Genomic DNA, 23,360 nt, shown 5'->3' with positions numbered 1-23,360 from the left:
AAAACAGAAGATTATGGCAAGAAGAAACAAATTTAATCACAAAACATTTTATAAACTTTCAATTAAACTCACTTAAATGTGAATAATTACACTCAGATTTACCACAAAATACAAAATTTATACAAAACAAATTCTTCCAAAATATCTGTGCAATAAAACATACAGTCTGGAAAAAATTAATTCATTTATTTAGTTTTTACTCAGAGAATAAACCCAGTAAAATTAGCTGAAATGTAACAAGTACGACAACATTTACATAAAATGTTTTTTTTATAAGTTTAAAACAGAATTAGAAGAATTATGTTAAAGAAATTCTAACAACGGCAGGATTGGAGTCAGAGCGATAAAACCTGTTTACATGTCGGTGGTACAAAGTTATAAAGATGGAAAAGTTATTTATTGAAAAGTAAATTCAAATGTTGACTAAATTTGGCTAATATTTTATGCTAACGCCACCAAATGGCTTAACTCGGTTTCTTTGGGTTTGACTTTTGGATCTTTTAGATGATGTAGAGTTCAAAAGCTAAAAACAATGTGTGAATTACATCAGCATTTGCATGTTGATGCATGTCTGATGAAATCCAGTCTGACCTCTTTTGTTGGGGTCAAAGGGGTCAGACTGGATTTCAAAGCGGTTTCGGTTTGTCTAGACACCCTGGAGGAAATCACATCCCAACCGCAAAGGGTTTCGTGTCCCTTCAGCTGGTGTGACAGGAAGCTGATGACCTTCCAGATATTTAAGGAGATGCTAAGGGTGTAAACAGGAATGTTATTCACTCTTTCTTTTACAAATCTCTCTGCCTCTCGTTGCCTCTGGCCTCGATCACAGACAGAGAGGAGATTTTGCTCTGTCCATCCTTCCATCTGTCTGTTTTCCTTCCCGTTTGTCCAACTTATTTCCTCTGACACACATGGAGTCTCGTCTTCGCCGTCACTGAAGATGACGAGGTTGCGGCCAGCACCGAGGTGTGGGGGGTGGCGTGCCGAGACAAGGAAGGGGAAACCTCAAACTTGGATTTCACAGTTTGGTCCAGCAGCAAAGATGGCTGCGGTGGTGGAGTCTGGCTGTTTGGGTCCGGCGCGGCCCGGCAGGTGAGTCCGTCGCCGCAGGAGCAGCGCTGGAACAGCTCCAAGCCCTGGTGGCCCTTACGCCGCTGACGCGTGCAAACCTGGCCCTCCCGCAACACCGGCTTGCAGATCCGGGCCCAGAAGTGGCGGGCGCAGCACGAAGTGTCTGAGCAGTCAGAGGAGCGCAGGCACAGGTCGCCCAGCTGACCTGGAGAACCAAAAACAAAACTATTTTGTTCACCAAACTCCAGTCCGTTGCCTAGAAAGTTCGTTGATGGAAAAAAAACCCAGCTAGCTGTCATTATGTCGACCAGTCAGGCTTCCTGTTTGACTTGATTTTTTTAAGCTTTATTGAACTGAAACTTGCAAAACAGGCCAGTAAATTAGTGCTTTGCAACTCCAGAGAAATTTATTTAGCGAAACTAAATGAGACAAATGTTTTCCAAGTGACCAAAAGCACTAAATGTAAAATTAGTTCCACTATTGGCAGATCAGCGGAAGTCCAGAACTTTTGCCTAGAAAGTTTGGTTATTTTGGGGAAGCATGAATAAATAATCAAGCTCTGATGCAAACCATCCGTTGCCTGGAACGTCCACTTGGTCTGATGCAAACCAAAGCAAAAACTAACCAGCGTTGGGTCGTCGGGTCGTTGGGTCGACCAATCACGTCTGCTCTTTAACTCAATTTTTTTGTAAGCTTTACTCAACTAAAAGTTTACTAATCATGAAAGTAAATTAGTTCTTTACAATTTGTCCAGAAAAATTAATATAGCAGAAAATCCAACCAAAACAAACAGGCTAGCTTAGCGCTAGCTGGAAAAATGGCGGCTTTTCTTTTACCAAAGACAAAAGAGAAATCCTACAACCACTAAAACCTGAAGACACTCCATTTCTGTTCCCTTTTAATGAAGAAGGAAGTTGCCTCAGTGTCTTCAGAGGTTTTTGTGTCGTTTCCTTCAGTGGTTCTTGGTGCAGCGCCCCCACAGGCCAGGAGGGGAACAGGTTTTTTTAAAGGGTTTGGTTGGTTTGACTCAGAGGAGAGAGAACAAGAACCACAGCAGCTGGAGATGGAATAAATGTTGTAATGTTGGTCCCCAATCGAACCGAGCCTACCGGACCATCAGCTGAGAAAACACCCTTAGTGATGAAAACAGAAAACCATCCGCAGAAGCTCTTTACGACAAATAAAAGCACTGAAATGAAAACTTAAATTTACCTCTACCAGAGGACCCTTTAAAGTTCACCCTCCCTCCTTTCCTCCATCCTCTCTTAGAGGACGGGTTCACGCCTCCATCAGCGTCCAGGACACTCTGAGACCAAAAACTGGCCGCCTCAGGAACACAAATGTCTGCAAAAGAAAAAAGCAAACACTCAATCCATGTTACAATTCTTCATATTTCTCAACTATATGACCTTCATTTTAAAAGCAGGTCTCACTGTTGCTACAGCGGTTGCCGGGGCAACACATGCTATCCCTGAGGCAGCGCCTGCTCCTCCGGCGGCAGGCGAGGCAGCGGGAGTGGGCGGGGCCTTTGGTCGGGACGTGGCAGTAGTTTCCCATGATGCACTCCAGGTCGCTCATGCACTGGTAGAGCTGCACAGAAACCAACAAACCCAGTTTACACCAAATATTCCTGACTGTTCAGGACGTTTAGGACAAATCAAATATTGTGATTAACCTGAAACACATTTTAACAGTTATTTAATATTTAACAAGTTTGAAACATTTTATGAGACATTTTGATTCTGGTTTGTTGAAGTGCAACAGATTTATAACAGAGTTACAAACATTCAGGCAGTTTGAAACATTTTGAAACATTTTAACAGTAAAACGTCGCAGCAGACATTTTGATATGATCTAGAACAACAGAATAGATTCTTCAGTTTATTTTAGGAACATTGTAGCTTCACGGTTTAATGAAGCTTGAAACATTTTTAATGGTTTGTAGATAAAATTTGAAACATTGTGGCTAAGCTGATATTGACAATATTTATTTTAATGTTGTTTAATTGTAGAAATTATTTTAGAGCTGCAGATAAATTGGTAAAATCTGAAGCGCAGTAGCAGATTAGGACGTAGATTAAGAAACTTTATGATGAAGTTTGAAGCATGTTTGTTGGAAGAGACGTAGCGTCCATCCATCTGCACTTTATCGACTTTAACCAGGATGTTAGTCAGGCTAAAGTGATATAACACAAAGTTAAATAAAAACACAGTAATAACTGCAAAACAGAGCAAATAAAAGGAAAAATCACAACAAGGGCAGCTACTAACAGGAATCAGAAATCAGACACCAAGCTGGTCAGCGTGAGAATAAACTAAAGTAGGAAAACAACTATCTTTATTTATGATCTATAGAGCTAAAATGTAGGGAGCTTTTATTTTGAAAATCTTCTTTTTCTCTTGGTTATTCTTGGTTAGTAAAAATTTCAGATATTGTTGTTCAAGTAATTCTAAGGTTTTCTCTCTTTAAATTTAACTTCCTTCCTATGATCAGGTTGATTTGGTTATTTTTTAACTGAAACACTAAAATATGCCCCAAATTAGAAAACAAATCCTCCAGATTCTGCCCTCATTGTTCTGTCTTGCAGGATTTTTGCTGCTTTTCCATCCATGTTCTCTAATGTCTTACAGACACTCGATGCTTCTCAGGATTTATAAACGTGAAAACAATAAACTTTCAGTGATTTTGCATAAATTTACCTAAAGAAACTGGAACAAACTGAACGTCAGTAACTAAAATCTAAAGCTCCTCCCTTCACCCCAGCAGAACCATCTTCACTCTGTTTTTGTTTGGGTTTGTTTTTCCTACTTTTTTTACTTTAACTTTACAGCAGATCTCGGGTGTTTACAGTCTGAGCTGGTGTCTCTCACCGTCAGGTCCACGCCAGGTCCCCACGCGCTCCGGTTCACGGGCAGCGCGTGACCTTCCGTCAGGATCACGGTTCTGATGGAGTTCAGGCGGACGCGCGCGTCCACGCGGAGGAGCGCGGCCCCGACGCCAAACATCAGCACCAACTGGAGGCTCATCGCTGCGGGACGCAGATTTATCTCCAGGTCTAAAATCACAGAAACTTTAACAATAAATGATAACAACAGACGCACCTGCGGCGCGTGCGGGTCAGTAACACAAACACACCTGTAGCTGCGGGTGGGAGATGCTCCGGTTCGCCCAGGTGAGGCAACCTGGTCCATTTATAGGCTGACCCGGTCCGCCCCGCAACCCGCCCCGCCACACCTCCCGCGCATCGATACCCGCAGCCATCGCTGCAGATGGACATGTTTGGATTAGGACGTTTTGGTTTAACTCCAGTTGCACTGAAAAACAGAGAATGTAGCTACAACTTATTAAAAAATGTTTGTTTGTTACATGTAATGAAGTTTAACAAACTGAATTTATTCACTTTTCTAAACATGACAACTTGATAAACTTATTTTGATAAACTTCATTTGATTATTTGTAGCGAATTAACTTAATTTTTCAAAAGATAACCTGTTTTCTTTTTTCAGTGTGGATGAAACAGGAAACAGGAAACAGAATAATGAAAAGGTCAGAGTTTAATTCGGAATAAAAGTGAGTTTTAATAATAAAACTTTACATTAAATTTCACTGTCTTTACAAACACATTGACAGTAATCCAGCATGTAACTAATTCATAAAAGTAACTGTGACTGAAATAACAGAATCAGTAATAAAACGTATTTATTATGTTCAAAGTTGTGCTTTTTATGCAAAAAGTGTCGTTAGATTCAAATTTTAGCTTAAAATAAACTGTAAATAAAGAATCTGTGTATTATTTTTTATTGAATGTCCGTTAATAACACTGTACATGTCTTACACTAGATAAGCAGCTAATGTTGCTAAATTATTGAATAAATCAACATATGAGCCCAATAACATATTTATAGTGTTCAGTCTGTTATTCAACCATCAGATTGATGCAAAGTGTTTCAGAAGCTCTGATCGTTCATGTGACTCATTTACAAATGTGGACGCTGACATTAGCGTTAGCAACATAGTTAGCATTGAGATGCTAGCTTGTGTAAAGGCTAACTCCTTTTAGCACAACTTCAATACAACAATAGTGTTTTCCAGCGTCCAATCAGATCGCTTAGAAGCAGAAATTAACCCCCAGTTTGCCGAGAGAAGCGGATTCATCTTCTGTTGATGGTTTTTGGTTGATGTGCGTCAGATTTATGGCTGTACTAGAAACACGAGAGTATGATGGTTCCGCCCAGAACCTTTGTAACAAACAATCAAAAAAAAACTTCAAAAATATGATTAATTGGCCAAAAATGTTAACAAATTAAAATCTATGAGATAGACAGACAGGCAGACAGATAGACAAACAGACAAACAGACAGACAGACAGACAGACAGACAGACAGACAGACAAACAGACAGACAGACTCTTTGATGATATTTGACTTAACTTGAGATATTGTCAGAAATGTCACCAGTTGATCAGTTGCATCTCTTTATGTTGGCCTAATCCAAGTAAAATTTATAGGCACCAGAAATGTTTATATTTTTTGTCCATTTGAGTGAAAAACAAGAAGATGTCAGGCTTCAAACAGAGAGCAGAGAAATAGTTGGTGTGAATCCTAACTGGGTCATCAGTTATTTAAAAGCAACACAACAGATGAAAGGTTTTGTTTGAAGCGTATTTTTAGAACGTTTCCATCTTTATGTGAAAGGCGACTCTGTAAACGGCCGAGTCCTTTCTGTCTGTGACCTTTATGAGAAACATTTAACATTTCCACCAACGACGCCCACGAACCTGCAGCTGCTGTCACTGAGTCCGAGGCGCAGAGACTGATCACAGATAAGATAATGAGCTGGAAAAACCAAACCGCAACGGGCCTTTACTGCCTCACACACACACACACACACACACACACACACACACACACACACACACACACACACACACACACACACACACACACACACCTACACACACACGCACACATGAACATTTCCTGTTTGACAAATATTAAAAACAACAGCTGCATTCCACAGACGTGAGAATCTGAACATCTGGATGAAAAACTCGCTGATTCTTTATTCCAGTCTGAAGCTGAACGTCTGTGATCTGTTTTCAAATCTGAATTTAAGCCTGGACTTTGACTGGACCACTCACATCGTAGTTTTTTGGTGTTTGGGTCATTGTCCTGATGAATTTACAGCAAAGTATTAGAATATTATTGATTTAAAGCAAATTCACTGTTAAAATTAAGGTGTTTTTTTTTCAAAGTTGTGTTGCTATGGTAACTAATGTTTGCGGTAACATAAAACATTTTTGTCGTCGCCTCCATGTGGAGGAACTTATTCATTACCCTGAACTCTGCATCTCTAAGGTGAAACATGGTGGTGGCAGCATCATCCTGTGGAGAGAAAGAGAGTCTGGATGGAGCAAAACAAAACAAAACAAAACAAAGCAAAACAAAACAAAACAAAACAAAACAAAACAAAACAAAGCAAAACAAAACAAAACAAAACAAAACAAAACAAAACAAAGCAAAACAAAACAAAACAAAACAAAGCAAAACAAAACAAAACAAAACAAAACAAAACAAAACAAAACAAAACAAAGCAAAACAAAACAAAACAAAACAAAACAAAACAAAACAAAACAAAACAAAGCAAAACAAAACAAAACAAAACAAAACAAAGCAAAACAAAACAAAACAAAACAAAACAAAACAAAGCAAAACAAAACAAAACAAAACAAAACAAAACAAAACGATCCGTTTGGAAAACCTGCTGGATGGGAAAAAGAGCTGAAAATGTAAGAAAAGACGTTATATCTGGATTTTTATATAAAATCTGTTTCTAGATGTGATTCTTTAGTGAATTTATCTTAATAGTGAAACATTGAGCAGTTTGACCCTAACCCTGTTATGTTTGTTTCTGAGGTACAGCAACAATGTTCAGGGTCAAATTGACCCGCTGATTAAAATCAAGATAAATGAGTCATGCAGAGATTATTTATGTTTCCTCCATTTCTGCTGAGTGTCACTCAGTGTGGGAGGAGTTTGTTCACAGGAACAGAAAAGATTCCCGTCAAAAGTTGTGTGAAAACTTTCTGCTTTCTCGCAGTTTCCTAGTGAAGTAAAGAGAATATAGTGAGAAAGTGGGCTTGTGTGTGTGTGGTGTGTGCATGTATGTGTGTGTGGTGAAATATGGCTCATAGCTGCAAGGAAACATATAGAATTAAATTTTTAAAATAATTTTTTGCACTTTAACCTGACTGCCGGGTCAAATGGACCTGAACAGCATCTATGTTAAAAGTAGGTCCAGTTGTTGGTACAAATGTGTAAAATGAATAAATTTTCAATTTATATGTAGAGTACAATTATTAAGACAAATAGAAAAAGTTTCATGCAAAAAATATACTTCCAACTATTTAAAAAAAATAATTTAAACTTTAAAACGGGTCAATTTGACCCGGAACATAACAGGAGGTTTGACTGCGGCGTTCAGATGTGGAAACAGATGGGCAACAGCGCCGCGCTGTGGATTTTCCCTGCAACTGCAGGAACAAAAAGGTTAAAGAGCGACAGACAAAAATATCAATAAAATATTAAAAGTCATTCTTAACATCAAACTTAAAAACCGTAGAAAACTATATATGTGATTTATTTAATTTTGATAAATGTTTAATTTACTCAGTTTGTATCAAAGGCTAAAAAAATAATTGTTAAATATTTCTAAAAAATACACAAAAAGTAAAAATACTTTTTTTATAGAAAATAGTAAATTAGTGGAGTGAAAACCACAGTTTGACTTTTATTTCAAGTCAAATCGGAGTTTAATGTTTAATTTAACCACAAAGTAAAAATCTCTAATGAAATAAGATATTTTTACCACTTTACAGAGTTTATTAGTCTTTTCACAGTAACAACAACATGGCTGAATGAGATGCTAAAACTATAAAAAATACAAAAAATACAACTATCCCAGTACCATAGAAAAATAGACATTTAAAAAATGGAGTAAAAGCTAAAAGGCAGATAATAACAAACTAAAACAGTTCAGTGATTAATGAGAAGAAACAAGTTTTTAAAAAGCTCTTCCTGGTTTTACAGCCAACTTTGGATTTTAAAAGCATTTCTACTAAATAAACAGATTGAACTTTAAATTATGTTGTTTTACTTTATTTATACAGGGAAATCAGTTTCTATAGAGCAAAAATTACTGAAAATTACTGAGATTTTATGCATTTATAGAGTTTATAAAAGATGGAAACACATCAAGTTTAACTCCTACTTTTAAAAGAGAATAGAATATTCTTTATTGATCCAAAGGGGAAATTATTATATGTTGAGAGCTACTCCATGTTAAATATTGGTACATACAAATATAACAATACACAATATAAAAGTTATTAAAATATATACATATATAGGCATAAATGTGATATTGTAAGTGATTTAAATATAAATGCTAACTATAAAATAAACCAATAAAATAAATGAATAATCAGAATGCACATGGAAAATATAACAATCTATAAATAAATTAATAAATTAATTATTTATTGTTTTGGTTGTTGAATCAGTTTCTCATTTCTGCTTTAGTGTTTTTTTTCTCGGCGTGTTAAACTGTTTGTCTGGATGTGATGGTCAAACCTGGAGAGAACGGCTCATCAAAAGGGAACAGCTCTGAGCCAAAGCCAGGTAACGGGACCCGGTTCTGGTTCCGGTAAGACCCTTCGGTCTTCAGAAGGTTACAAAATAAGGCAGAAATGATCCTGAGTAGAAAAGCCAAACCAGTACAGACTCCCCTAAGAGCAATGTAGAAAGACGAACTAACCTGTCACCAATGGTTTCTGGATGGTCGGAATAAAGAGGCAACAGAATCACAATAAGGGCAAATCAGAGACCAGTGAAGCTGTCGGATGTTTTCTGGGTGTGACTGTCAAACCGGAGCGCCCGGAGAAAATCTAGCAGTTCAGAAGTGAAAATAACTCGACCTTCAAGCTACGGAGGAACGTTTCGTCCCTCTCCTCTGCTCAGAAGAGGAAACTCCACCATGACGGTCTGTGGGACGGCGGCGTTCTCGTCATCCTCCTGGAGGAGAGTACTGGGTCACATCTGCACTCATTGCTTGAGTACGCAGAATCGGCCTTGGAGCTCGGACGTTTGCCTATTAGCCTCGGTATGACGGCTCTTTGCCTCAGCTGGCTGTCGGACTCTGATGAATCCTCAGCAGACGTTTTGTTTCCAGGCCTGTCTTCAGCTGTGGCCTCTGAACTAGACCTCGACTCGTTCTCCAAATTGTACCAAGCAATTGGAAACATTCCTGTTGGTTTCCTATTCTGGATGGGATGGGTTGAAACGAATGACTCTTCAGTGTCGTCATAATCTGAATCACTGGGAGAGTCACTTGAAGAATCCCCTGACTTCCTGGATTTGGGGGAGTTTCCTGCTACATTCGTAGGACTTTCTGTTGCTGTGGCTTCAGAAGCAGCCTGCAGTTCCTTCATATATTCCTCAATGTCTGGCTGGAAGGTTTTGTATTCCTTCTGGAGAGAAGTGATTTTAGCCCTGAAATAATTCAAGCGTCTGGTCAGCTTATCTCTTTCCCTTTTCTCTGCTGAAAACGAGGAAAACATAGATTTGGTCCCAAGCTTCGTGTTGAATTTCAATTCCTCGATCTTCTTCAGACGAGCAGCCTGGGTCTGCTGCAGACTCTGGACCTTCCTCTCCAACTCCTCGAAGGAAACCTCCCAGCCGGTCTGCTCCGAAAGCCTTTGCGACAACACCAGGATTTCTAGCTCCAACTCCCCGTTGAGTACGTTGAGCCGCCGTTTCTCGTCGACTGCGCAGAGAAACTGATATTTCAGCATCGGCACGTTGATCGTCTGTTGGCTCAGTGATTTGAGCATGCAGTCCAGTTTCTGGTTCTTTCTGATTGCTTCCATCCTGCTTTCATCATCTGAGCTGAATTTCTTCTTTACGGTGACCAAGTTGTACATTTTTAGTTTCTGCCTGATCTCTCTAAAGTAGTTGTCTTGAATCACCATCATCTCTTTGTTTTCTCTCTCTTTCTCTGTGAATTCTTCAAACAGCTTCGTTTGTTGAACAAGCTGTCTTGACAAGACGCCGACATTTTTCCTCAACTCCTTGTTAAGAATGATCAGCCTTTCCTGACGCTGTTGGGCTCCGTGGTTCAAAGACTTCATCATTGGTTCCTCAATTAGTTGCTCATTCGTGGTTTTCAACACTTCGAAAAGCATCGCCCTCCTTTTGCATAAACTGTCCAGTTTTTGTTCCTCGTCAGCCCAGATGTCAAACTCCAGGTTCAGCTTGTAGAGCCGCTTCTCGCATTCTTTGAAAAACGCCCTCTCATCTTTCTCCAGTCTCTTCCGATTTTGATAGCGGCTTCTGCTATCCGAGGCGTTCTCCAGATTTGAGTTGATTTTCAACAGCTTGTTGATCGCCTTGTTGTTCTTCTTGCGTACTTTCTCAGCGTTGTAAAAAGCAGCTCCTGCTTTCTGCTTCTCAACTTTGTACATTTTCAGGTTTTTCCTCGCAACTTAAAGCCAAAAGTGTCAGAGCAAAATGTAACGCAGGTCAGACAACTTCCAGGTCCCCAGCGAAATGGAGACTCAGACAGAGGCTGTGTCATCAAGAGACGTCACTGATGACATCATCAGGCTGTGTGTGACGTCATCGGTGTGATGTCACGCCCTCCCAGCAGGGCTCTTTTTCGATGATGATAAATTGTCCCAGAAGTTACTGCGATAAACGATAACCATCTAATATAATGGCTTAATAATGCAAGAACAAATTCACAAAGAAATTTTCAGTCCAAATTTTGTACCTCAAGTGAGAAACTGTGAAAAGGTATGAGAATAAAAAAATCCCTTGAATAAACTTTAAATTTGAAGGTTTATTGACGCACAAACCCTTCAACTGGTGACTGGCAGAGGAAGTTCATGTAGCAGCAACATGTCCGCCCTGCAGATAAAAGCTACATTAGCGAAGCTAATTCACTAGTTCAGCAGTGAATATCACTGATGTTTATCTTCATTTCACCAGGTGAGTGGCGTTCTCAAAAACTGTGACCAGGTAATAATCATGTACTTATATTGTAGGTAAGTTACCTGCCTACCAACATGGCTGTCAGTGACTGTGTGACGTCCGCGTTGCTCTAATGGGACCAGTGTTTTCAGGAACAAGTAATCCAACTGTACAAATCCAGTAATCAGATTAAAGTTACTTTTCCAAATCACTGTGTTACTATTTGCTTTTGTAATTTAATTTAATTGCTCCATATTGAAAACATAATCATTTACAAAGTAAACATACATTTTTATCAACTCCCGACTCTGGTGTTTTCGTTAAGCAATAATACAAAACCGGAAATAGAATAGTCTTTTCAAAAATAAAAGCATTAAACCTAAAACCGGAAGTTAATTATACATAAATCAGATAAAACGCAGTAAAGGCGATAAGCGCCTAGAAGGAATGCAAACAAACAAATAACTTAATATAAAGGTTATTTATAATTATCATCGGTCTCCTCTGATTAATTGTATAAAATAGTGGATATTTAAACTGGACATTTGGCTGTTAGTTATACCTTTTTAAATTATTTTTTATTTTACATTAGATGTGTGGTTTTATACAGGTTATAAGCGGCTCGCTGCTGCTGGGCTTTTTGGGCTTGTTTTCATCGAGTTGGTTGCTTGTTTTTCTGTTGAGATCTGGCAACGCGCGGCTCAGCGGAACCGCGGAGTGAGGAACCAACCGAGGCTCCAACGGCACGAATTCATTCACCGACTTCCGTTTTTTTCCGGCCCGGTCGACATTTCGTAACTGTGTTCTGGAGCCGAAACCCGAACCGGAGAAGACGGAGCGCGGAAGCGGCGGCGTGAGGAAATGTAACGGCGCTTCCGTGACGTCGGAGCGGCAGCTCCAGCCGCGGCGGCCCGCTGTCCGCCGCGGCCTGTCCGCCGCAGGAAGCGCTCTGCCCGGGTGTGAAGACCGGAGCGCAGCGCTGCCTCTGAATGTTACGTGAGTCCCGCTTTTATTTTTACTTGAGGTTTATTTTGCGCTGTTTGGTGTCAGTTTGCGGTTTGCTGCTCTGTAACTGTTACTGCTGTTTGTCACAGCGACTCTTTCTCACATCATTATTAGACTTTAACCTCTTCTGGCTCACAGACAGTCGGTCTGTGTTCCTTCAAGATCATCTTGTTTTGACATTAAAAACTTATTCCTTGTATATTTTTTAATGTGTTTCTGGTTTATTCAAATTAAAAAATATTCTATTCATCACTGAGGGAAATGAAATGTGATAAGCCTTGAAAAAACGGTGTGGTAGCAGTCAGTGTTCCAATGAATTAGAAAAAGCCTCTGAAGACTGTTGCTGTATGACCGTCTCATGACAGGCTAACAGCAGAGGCCATGTTCCACAGTAACATGTCAAGAATGACACCATCAGTTGTTGGTAAGCACAGCTGATCCACTTCCTTTGCTTCTGCCGCCTCTTTTTAAAGGAATCCCTCATTAGTTGTAACAATATGTTTTATTTGAGAAACATATATTGCAAATTAAGTACAATAAGGCAAAAAAGGCTTCCTGATTTTCATTTTGTTATATTGTTGCCATGCTGTTTGCGCTGCAATGCATCCTGGGTAGATAGCATATGCTATGTGCTAAGGCGCTAGCTTAGTCCATCCAGAACAATAATTTTTGCACATTCTGTAGCGTTCACACTTTTCAATTTGAACCAAAGCGTGTTGAGATAGAAATCAATGTATAAATGACAAGAACAAATGAAAACGAGGAGAACCAAACGGATGACGAAACAGGTGCTGCTTGGAAATGCTAACCTGAAATGTTTATGGTTAGCTTTAGGATCAAAACATTTTCTCAATTATATTAGAATGATGCTAAAAAACTAAAAGATTCTTCACTCACTTTAAACATCCACTGTTGTGATTTTGCGCTAGCTTCTGCTAATGGTGTTAGTTCCTGCCAATGGCGTTAGTTCTAGCTAACATAGAAAACTTTAGCTTACAAGCAAATCATGTTTATTTGTTTCAAGATGTATTTGCTGTGTAATAGTTCATTTTGAGGCAGTTTTCCTCAGTCCAGATGTTTTGTGGGCTGACCTCGTTAGTCTAAATGTCCTTAATGTCTGAACGTTTGTTTATCGCCTTGAGTCCATCCATCAGCCTGGGATGCATCTGAAAAAATAGTGACCTCCATAGCTGAAAAATATAACATTGTTGAAGTAATTATGAGTTTTTACATCTAACACAAAGTACAACGTTTAGGTTAATAGCTTCGTTAGGCTAGTCACATGCTTTTGTTTGACAGGAACACATGGCTAATTAATATCACCGCTGAACATTTGGAGAAAATGTAAAATGGAGAAGATTCATAACTTTGACTGTAAATGTTGCAAGAGAATTAAAGAGGATTCTTGCAAATTGATTTTTAGCAGCATGAGAATAATTAGACCTTTTGAAGCTAACAGGCGTAAATCCTTACGACAACATTCACCATAAAGATACCGGAGAAAAGAAAACTTAAATGATCCAAGGCATTCGTGTCTGCAGGAATACTGCAGAACTTGATCACGATACATTGAGCTAAATGAGTTTTTGTGAAATCTGTTGAAGCCTCAATGAAATAATTATTTACGTCGGGTTTCCTTTGGGCTGAAGGAAGACATTGTCCAACATGTTCAATTCAATTTAGTTTATTTCTATAACACTAATTCACAGCAAATATACTCTGAAAGCACTTAAAAATAATTTCAGTGTTCATCTTTTTCACGAATGAGGGAAGAAGGGAGCGGGAGATCGACAGGCGGATTGGCGCAGCGTCTGCCATCAAGCGGGCGCTGTACCGATCCGTCGTGGTGAAGAGAGAGCTGAGCCAAAAAGTGAAGCTCTTGATTTACCGGTCAATCTACGTTCCCACCCTCATCTTTGGTCATGAGCTTTGGGTCATGACCGAAAGAATGAGATCGCGGATACAAGCGACCGAAATGGGTTTTCTCCGTAGGGTGGCTGGGCTCTCCCTTAGAGAGAGAAGCTCAGTCATCATGGAAGGACTCAGAGTAGAGCTGCTGCTCCTTCACATCGAGAGGAGCCAGTTGAGGGGCATCTGGTCAGGATGCCTCCTGGACGCCTCCCTGGTGAGGAGTTCAGGTCCCACCGGGAGGAGGGGAAAACCGGGACACGCTGGAGGGACGATGTTCCTCTGCTGGCCTGGAAACGACTTGGGATTCACAGGGAGGATCTGGAACAAGAGGCTGGGGAGGGAAGACTGGGCCTCCCTTCTGAAGCTGCTACCCCGACCCAACCCGGATAAGAGGAAGAAAAGGGATGGATGGATGGATGGACAGTTCAATCACACATATTCCAAACAGTATGCTCAATTATTTAAAGTAGATTAAAAAGTATTTGTAAACACTAAAGTTTATATTTCTACCCATATTTGGACTCTATTGATTTCAATTCATTTTAAGTGCATTTATTAGCAGTTTAATCCTTTTCTTAATCCAAACCACTAACCCTGGAAAAGTAAAGTTTGCTGCAACATTACCAGGCCTTCGGGCTCACCGGTCTGCAGAAGGTTAGTGAATGTACTGCTAAAGGTTCTGAACAGGCAACACAAACAAGAATACACACACACACTCACACACACTTTGTCCAACTGTTAGCTCTGTGCCAGCAGTGAGTCAGAGGCAGCAACCAGGATCACACAAAGAGTCTGTGTTGATTTAGAGACAACGCCCTCCTGTGAGCAGCCCAAACACACCTCAGTCTCAGCGGAGACGGACGCGGCGCTGCCGCCGTTGACACAGCAGCTGGATTCCAAGGCCGGGGAGAAGAGGCATAGGGTTTCCTGAAACCGCTCAAACAGGAACAGGAAACGGATGTTTGTTGTCAAGTCCTCTTACATGTGTGAGGAAAGCTGGCCCCACTTCTCACTTTCAGGTGTGAGATTTCTGAGGACTGTTCTGCTTTTTCAGCCCGCAGGATCTCAATGACTTTCTTTACTTAGTTTTCGCTCCGTCCTTGGTGGATGTACTGCTGCGTTTTGAGCCATTGTCGTGTTTCTAGGTCCAGTTCTGCTTCAGCGTTAATGTTTTTGGGTTATGGTGGATTCTGTGATGGAAAGCTGGTCAGGTCCGGATCCAACGCTACATTTCCAAACCCTGGCTCTTCCACCTCCAACCACAGCTGGTCTGAAGTTCTTTACCTGGAATGCCTCTGTCCTGGTGCCAGATAATTCAGATTTAGACTCATAACTCCAGAAGTCTTTGTCTGTTTGTGTGTTTCTTGAAGAACAAAGGTTTTCTAGTTTAAAACTTTTTATGAAGGTCAAACTTGTTGATTCGTTTTTAAACAGTGGATACATTTTTGCATCCACAGTTGCAAGACGTTGTTGTAGGTCCATGGTGACATTATTGGGTTTCTGGAAACTGTTGTTAGCATCTTGCAGCCAGCTTTGCTCATGGATTTACATCAACAACATCTCAACCAACATTTTCAATCTGTGATGAGATCGTCGTACTTGGTGGGATGGCGTTTCAATATGGCCGCTCCTCACAGCAACAATAGTAAACTTTGGTGGATTAAAGTTTATTTTATGATGCACAAGTCTAAAATCAGTGTTAGATTTAGCGCCTGCAACACTAAACTGAGCAAATTAAAACAGGCGTTTGCTGATAGAAAGCAAAGCTCAGCGATGTTTGGAAGAGAAATTGTGGACAAAATGTCTTTTTGGGCGTCACCAAGTTTAAACAAATCTTTATTTTATCAATACATATCAAGGCAGTTTCGTCCCACTGTGGATTTGAGTTTATCACCAACACTGTAGGGCACAGATGGCATGTTTTTCATGTTTTTGGTATTTTTGCCAAAGTTGTGGCAGATCTACCGTCATTCCCTCTGTTTCTGTCTGTCAAGGCGGTCAGATGGTTGTCTGAACTGGAACAAACCCACGTCGTCTATTTATGTTAAGTTTGAGTCAAACCCAGGAGGCAACAAACAGCGACTATGAAAGAGGCGTCTTATTCTTGCGTCTGATGGTTACACACCAGAGGAGGGTTACAGTACAGAACTCAGGGAGCGTAGAGTACATTGCATTTCCACAGGAAGTGCAGAAACCCCGCTGGTTTCCTGTTGACTTCTGTGGTGGCGCAGCTGCCAGTAAACAAGTCGTAGACGCACGTATCTAATGTCCCTGCAACTGATTAGCTTTTAAAATGCAGAACAAATAGGCGGAAGTTCGGTTCAGTCCTGATAGTCGGGTTGTTTCTCTGACCTTTAAATTCCTCCGTGAACTCTTTGTCAGAGAGTTTTTACTGTTCAGATGGAACCAATAATTATGGAAAGAAAATAAAATCTGTGTATGTGAAGAGAATCAGTCTGATGGAGTTCAACAGGGCCGTGTGCTCGGATCCATCCTTTTTACTTCTATATAGGTTTTTCCTCTGTAATTTCAAAATAAAAACATGATCTCGAAAAAAAGACCAAACAAATTATAGCATCAAATGTCCAAAATGCTGCATGGAAAGTTTTTACTGTTACAATTTCAGGTTAGATTACTTTAATTTGAGTTTTTCTTCCCTGACAGCTTTCAAGCCAAAAGCAGTATTTGAAACGCTTCTCCTTCCATCTATTTGCTTTACAACTGGTAGAATTAAACTCGTTTCCTTTTCCAGAACTTCTCTGAATATAATTTTATGATATTATACTTTATGATCATCCATTTAAAATGGATATCTGTTACATGAATTTAGAAGTCGTTTCATGTAAATCGCAGCTGTTTTATGTATGTAAACGATTTCAACAGAGCAAAATGTGGGGATTTCTCAAGATTAATATCTGTGTCTTTCATTTTTGAGTAAATATCCGACGTAGAGTTGTGGTTTTGAGGGTTGTGCACTTGAAACTGTTGCTTAGCAGATTGAGAAAACTTTTCCCCCTCTAAGATGTATAATTGTTTGTAGTTTAAAAGTGAATCCTTTATTTCTGGTGTTATTTTACGTACAGCACGGACTTCCGTCCCAGTTGGGTGCGTAATATGTTTATTATCAAAGCCTAAATAGTTTGGATTCTGGCTGCTGACTGCTGGACTGGAAGGTTTACTGTTTAAACTGGGAATCGAGGTTTGTTTTTTTCCTTCTCATAATCTATTTTTGTACCAAACTGAAAACAGAGGCTGGTATCGACTTGAGGCCAATGTGCTGGGTGTTTGCTCTCCTCTGGAGTCTGGATAGACACCTAGAGCTAGAGCACATAGAAATGGCTATTATCAATGGTCAAGTAAGGCAAAAGAACCATAACTGCACAAAAGGCTTGTGTATCCCGGACGGGATGATTTAGAGCTTGTATATTTTTCAGTAGGTGAAATGTGGAGACCGTTATCCGGAGGAAAATGTCTGGAATGTCAGCTGATGTCTGCTGGACTGGCAGGTTTTCAGTACAAACTGGGGTCCCTGCGATTATTTTTTCCGTCTGGCAGCATCTACAGACTAAATAATGCCAATGTTACCACAATGTGATTCAATTTTATTAAAAATTATGATTTTCGTGTTCTGAAACTGCAAGAAAGGGAGGTTATAAAGTTTTTTTCCTGTCCTTGAAACCCACAAACGTCTAACTCTGTTTCCTTCCTTTGTTACACTTTTATCCCCATTCAAGGCAAAGAGCCACTGGTTTTTCATACTTCTGTTTTTTAGAAGAAAGTTGATATGATAGAGAAGTATGTTGTAGTTCAGACTGGTAATTTTCAGAGATAAACCTCAGTTGAAGGATTACCAGCTGAGCTTGTAAACACACTTTCTAATGAGTGTTTTCTCTCCTGAAGCGTTTTTATCGAGTTTATCAGGATATTTTTGCTGGTTTGTAACATTTGCTGTGTTTCTGTTACAAATGTGCACAAAACGTTTGACATTAAAAACCTCTCCACAATTTCACAGTTGAGGTGTCTCCATTAAATAAGAAATGTAATTAAAATCACGTGGTAATTCTTTAAAAGTCATGGCTGAGACAGACGTAACGACTAACGTGAGATTTGTTCAAGCATCAGAAGAGACGCTGGCGTCTTGTTGAAGCATCGAAACGAGAAGCCGTCTGTTCCTGGCAGTGTTTAAATGCAGCGTTTTTGGGGAATTGTTAGTGATTTTATAGAAGAGCGATGGATTCAACTCTTTTGAATGACAAACTCAACTATTGAATAATTGTGTGATGTTGTGGAGACAAACGTTGGGCGTTTCCTGAAGATCTAGTTTTATATTTGAAACCATAAAACAGGTAATGGAAAGGCAGTCAGCAGGATTAACTGGCAGGAGAAAAGCCAGTTTATTTGTCATTTGTCACCACTACGGTTATTATTTGATTAAATATGTTTTCTCAACGGCTTTCTGCTCCACGTTTGACTAAATAAATCACTGCTGCACTTGGAGCCACTCTGGAAAATAAAAGCTTTGCTTGCTTTGTGTGTGCCTTTAAAAACAACATCATTTTTTCCAGGAACTGCATCTTTTGACTTCTGTTAAACATTGTAATTACCATAACTAACGGTAATTACAAAGGATGCAGCCTTTCGTCGATGATTCATAAATTTGTCCAATCGTCCAACCTTAGTGGAGACGACTGCGAATTGTATAAAGACAGACAATTACAAATAAGAGCGTTGCTCTTGCTGTTCACAAACTGGCATACAAACTCATATAACACGATAAAAATGTTTCCATTGCTGTTTTGCGAAATACACCAACTCCCAAATGGTTGTAAAATTACCTCATCGTAGCGTTTCATCGGAGAACGTGAGTTTTCTTAAAATTGGTTTGTTACCATTAAGCAAATTTATTTTCATAATTCCAATTTGCGTGATTTTATGCTCAATAGAAGAAATGCTAATGGTGATTTTCCTTGGTGCTTTTGTACGTTTCAGCTGCTGGTGTGGATGGCAGCACTGCAACGGAAAACCTGGAGACAAACACATCCGTTTCTTTACAGAGTTGTGATAGGAAACATTAATCAAACTCTGATAAACAGTAGCAGCTAAAACCTTTGAATCGCTGCAGATCCATCATGTCGAAGGCCAGGTGTTTGCTTTATGACCAGTTCTCCAGCATAATTAACTCTTCTTACATGTAAAACTAACTTAAAGAACCTAAATACAGCATAAGTGTATTCATGTTAGTTTCTGCAGTGGTGCCATAATTTCTCCTTAAAGCAAATGATCAGGTGTTCAGATTATTCATCATAGTTCAGTTTTTGAATCAAGAGTTTGTAAATGAGATGATATGTTGGTTTAAACTCTGATAAACATCATAAAATCTACCATGCAGGATAAAACCTTTAACCAACCAACACAGCCGAACAGATGAACCAATCGAAGCCCGTTTTGATGGTTCCTTTGGATTTTTGATCCGATCAAAACGAGTTTCGGATCCCGGCGCTCCCAGCCCGTCAGACAGCAGGCACAGGGGGATTCTGGGAATAATCCCAACAATCAGTAATCTGTGGATGTGAATGCAACAAGGAGAGGAAGAGGAGAAATCTTCATAGGATCCGCGTTTGTTTCGTCATAATCACCGACGTGATAAAACGTTGAAATAGTCGGGTTTCCTGTGGGATTAGAAAGGATCGGGTTTGTTGTGTCTAAAGAAGCTAAATAACTTTATAAAAAGCCACTTTCACATCGCGTCTGTTGGCTCTTCATCACAAATTATTGAGGAAATTTCCAGCTGTGGTCAGAGGCTGCAGTCCTGCAGGCAGCAGGGCTGCTGCTATTTATATCACCACTGATTACATTTGGATTTTAACGCGACTAACAGATACAGTGGGATATCCGAGGGTCAAAGGTGGCGGCAGATGGTGGCGCATTTAAAGTTTGGGATTGTGACTTTGTTAAGATTATAGAGATAAAAACAACTGGCCAAGTGAGGAAGAGGAGGAGGAGGAGGGACCATCCTGACGGATTAAAATCCTCCAGCAGGGGAGTAGAGATGAAGATGAAGCTCATTGTTGAAAACTGAGGAAGAGTCTTTGTTCGTTAGCAGCAGCTGAGACTCGCTCCGTTTGGGAGAGGATGGTCCGGTTCTGGAGCGGACCGGACCCCTGATCCCACCGGCACTAAACCCTCCGGAGAGAGGATCCGTCTGGGATCCAGACCAGCCGTAAGCAGAGCTTCACTTCATCATCAGTTATGAATTATTCCAGCTGAAGATGTGAAGCATCATTTCACCTGGAAGTGAGCTGGAAGAGTTTCAGAGTAAAACGATCCGAACTGAAGCCATCCAGTCCAGCTGATAGCAGTCGGACCAAACAACCACAAATATGTGCTGAAAACCTTCAGGTGGGTCCAGTGGGTCATGAAAACCAGCCAGAATCTCACGCAGTAGAACCAAACACCTGGAACAGCTGGTCCAGTTCACTGCAAACAGGTTCTCAATTAATATTTACTTTTTATTTTGGCTCCATGTTCACATCCTGAAACGACGGATTCTCCGCTACGCTGACAGTGTAAATAAAAACACTTTTAACACCAAAGTTTTTAAATTGTCTTTGACTGTTAGTGAAGTTCAGAAGGTTTATAATCGGATTAAAAAGTGTTGAAGTGACTCTGCTCAGACTTACAGAGGAAGTAGAAACTATTTCAGCTGCTAGAAACCCTGACTGGGTTTGTCTCTGCCGTCACGTTCCTGAGCCTTTGAGCCAGGCAGCGGTTCCCTTGGACCCGCCTGCTCAGCACTCAGTCACAACTTACTGCGGCTACGGAGTATTTCAGTAACCAGATAAGAATAAAACAGCTACATTCTGCAGATTCAAACACTTACGCCTTTTCTGAAACAGTTTCAGAAAATTCCTCTTTTAAATAAGAAAATAAAGATTTTATTGTGTAAAATGCAGTAACATCATTCCTTCAGGGAACATTTCACAATTTGTAGCAAAGAATACATCTGTAGCTAAATACTTCTAACATGTGAAAGTTCAGCTGTTGGTTACTAGTTTTTGGATTAACTGATTAATAAAAGTTGCTTAATACATTTTTACTTTTTACTGAATTTGAACTGAGTGAAGCTAAAACTGCAGGAGTTAATTTTTTTATTTTAAATGCAAAATGTAAATATTTTTTGTTAGTTTTGGTTTAAAGTGTAATTAACCCCCTGCTGAAAGATTAGCCCCGCCCCCTGACAAAATTTAAATTCCAGCAAAGTGGGCGGAGCCAGTATACTTTGCCATGAGGAGTGCTAATGTCGCGTCAGCAGTGAGTTCTGCTGCGAGCGTTTCCCGGTTCCTAAACTCTGCAGTCAGTCTGATAGTCACCTGTTCAACACCGTACCTTCAAAAATAGTCAGAGCAGAAGAGACACTGTCCACTCTGTCCACTCTGTCCACTCTGTCCACATTGCAAATCAATCACACATTTGTAAAGCTATTGATCAATTCAGCGCAATACACCCGACTCGCCACCAGGGGCTGTTTGTCTGCGTGAGATTGTTTTCTACCCAAACAAATAGGGAAATTCAGCGGAGGCAAGTAAAGCCTGGCGGGAGGCAAGTAAAGCCTGGCGGGAGGCAAGTAAAGCCTGGTGGGAGGCAAATACAGCCTGGTGGGGAGGCCAGTAAAGCCTGGCGGGGAGGCCAGTAAAGCCTGGCGGGGAGGCCAGTAAAGCCTGGCGGGGAGGCCAGTAAAGCCTGGCGGGGAGGCCAGTAAAGCCTGGTGGGGAGGCAAATACAGCCTGGTGGGGAGGCCAGTAAAGCCTGGCGGGGAGGCAAGTAAAGCCCAGGAAACACTGGGAGTTAGTTACACTTAAATTACGGCTCTGACTTCATTGTTCTATTTTGAAGAAAAGCCATTCTCCTGAAGATTTAATTGCTTATTATTAATGATCGATTAATCATTTGCTCTAGTTCAGACATTTACAGTCTTATTCCTCATTTTATCCCTGAGGAAATCTGTTTGCTATCCAAGGAAAACTTGATTTTTGTGTTAGTCTACTGTGTAAGAACTTTCTTAATAGTATTTCCTTCTTCCTCTCAGCCCCAGAAACCCGCCTGTCTTTGCCTGAAGGACGTTCCAGACTGTCAGGAACATTCCTGCCCCATTCCAGAGCCAGGTAAGACTTTCTCTCATCTCCTCTGACTTCCTCCTGTGACTCTTTGTGAAACCAGTTTCCATTTTCCTCAGGCAACTCCCTGGGATGTTGCAGCTGCAGCAGCAAGGTAAGAGTGAACCATCCTCCTGCTGAACCAACCGGTTCCTGATCGCCTGCAGCATGTGGAAGGAGAACTCAGCTCTTTGTCTGCAGCCGGTTAAACCTCTGATCATGTTTGCTTCCAGAGTTTTCTGTAGATTCGGCGTCAGATTCTTTCAAAGGGCGCGACCCAGAGTCTACCCTGTGAGTTTAGCCTTCAATGAGGCGGAGTTTTGATTAAAATTACGTTTTAGTCGTAAACATCTGGAAAGCTGTTTGTGTTTTATTGAAACTCTCCATGTTTACAGCAGCTGAAGCTGCTCTGTAGGTCAACAACATTTTATAACTAAATTACTACACAAGCTGTAAAGATTTGTGTTCACAACTCTGCAGCTGGAGGCAACATAATGCATGTGTGTGAATTTATCTTCCTGTGTAAGAAACTTCCTAATGAATCAGTGAGAATAATAATAGTTTTTAGTTTTTAGCTTCATTTTTACTGTTTAGAGTTCAGTTCAAATCTGAGTTGCTGCTACAGAGACCAGCAAATTGAGCTTTAACATGTTTTTATGTCGCAGTCATAAACTTCTGTCTTTTACTGAGATTTTATAAGTTCGACCAAAACAAAGTCATTCATTCACTACATGCTTTAGTTTTCAGCTCCTCTGTAGAAACGTTGAACCTTCTTCCACTGCGACTATTTGTATATTTTTACTCCAGATTTATAATCTACATTGTGTTGATTTGTGTCATAAAATCCCAATAAAACATGTTTTCAGTTTATCTGTGGTGTCTAGAATTTTAATCAGGTTGTGAATATGTTTCAACACTGACTGCAGGAACACAGTAACTGGATTTATCTTCTTCCTGCCTGTAACAAACATAACACCTTGCATGTTTTACTCATGTTTCCTAACTGTGTGGCTCATGTTGCCGTGGTAACCGCAGGGTTAGCACATCGCTAACACATCTGAACACGTCTCTGGTTACTTTCAGCTGAAGTTTCTCACTGACGCCGCGTTGGGTGTGATGTGAACATATGTAGATGAATCTGACGCTCATTTGAGTCACAGAAATGCTAACGCTAGCCCCCATGCTATCAAC

General features: G+C 40.3%; 1 protein-coding gene and 1 long non-coding RNA gene across 3 annotated transcripts; one reads left to right on the top strand and one right to left on the bottom strand.

Annotated features, from left to right (window-relative positions):
- Positions 1-97: 97 nt before the first annotated feature.
- LOC114157909 (dickkopf-related protein 2-like) lies at positions 98-4,349 on the bottom strand. Its single transcript, XM_028039080.1, has 5 exons — positions 4,208-4,349; positions 3,943-4,127; positions 2,505-2,661; positions 2,284-2,415; positions 98-1,276 (listed from the first exon to the last, which is right to left on the bottom strand). The coding sequence occupies exons 1-5, from the start codon at positions 4,347-4,349 to the stop codon at positions 894-896; spliced, it is 999 nt and encodes a 332-aa protein (XP_027894881.1). The 3' UTR covers positions 98-893.
- A 7,182-nt stretch (positions 4,350-11,531) lies between these two features.
- On the top strand, positions 11,532-23,039 carry LOC114157669 (uncharacterized). Of its 2 annotated transcripts, XR_003598206.1 has the most exons (3): positions 11,532-12,096; positions 22,103-22,178; positions 22,250-23,039. It is a non-coding gene; the product is annotated as an uncharacterized LOC114157669 (long non-coding RNA). The 2 variants fall into 2 exon arrangements; XR_003598205.1 differs by lacking the exon at positions 11,532-12,096 and having other exon boundaries at positions 14,190-22,178.
- The last annotated feature ends 321 nt before the right edge of the window (positions 23,040-23,360 follow it).

This window comes from Xiphophorus couchianus, chromosome 14 (genome assembly GCF_001444195.1).
Source record: "Xiphophorus couchianus chromosome 14, X_couchianus-1.0, whole genome shotgun sequence".
Classification (NCBI taxonomy): domain Eukaryota; kingdom Metazoa; phylum Chordata; class Actinopteri; order Cyprinodontiformes; family Poeciliidae; genus Xiphophorus; species Xiphophorus couchianus.
The sequence above is the reverse complement of the archived record's forward strand: the minus strand, read 5'-3'. Positions and strand labels throughout refer to the sequence as shown.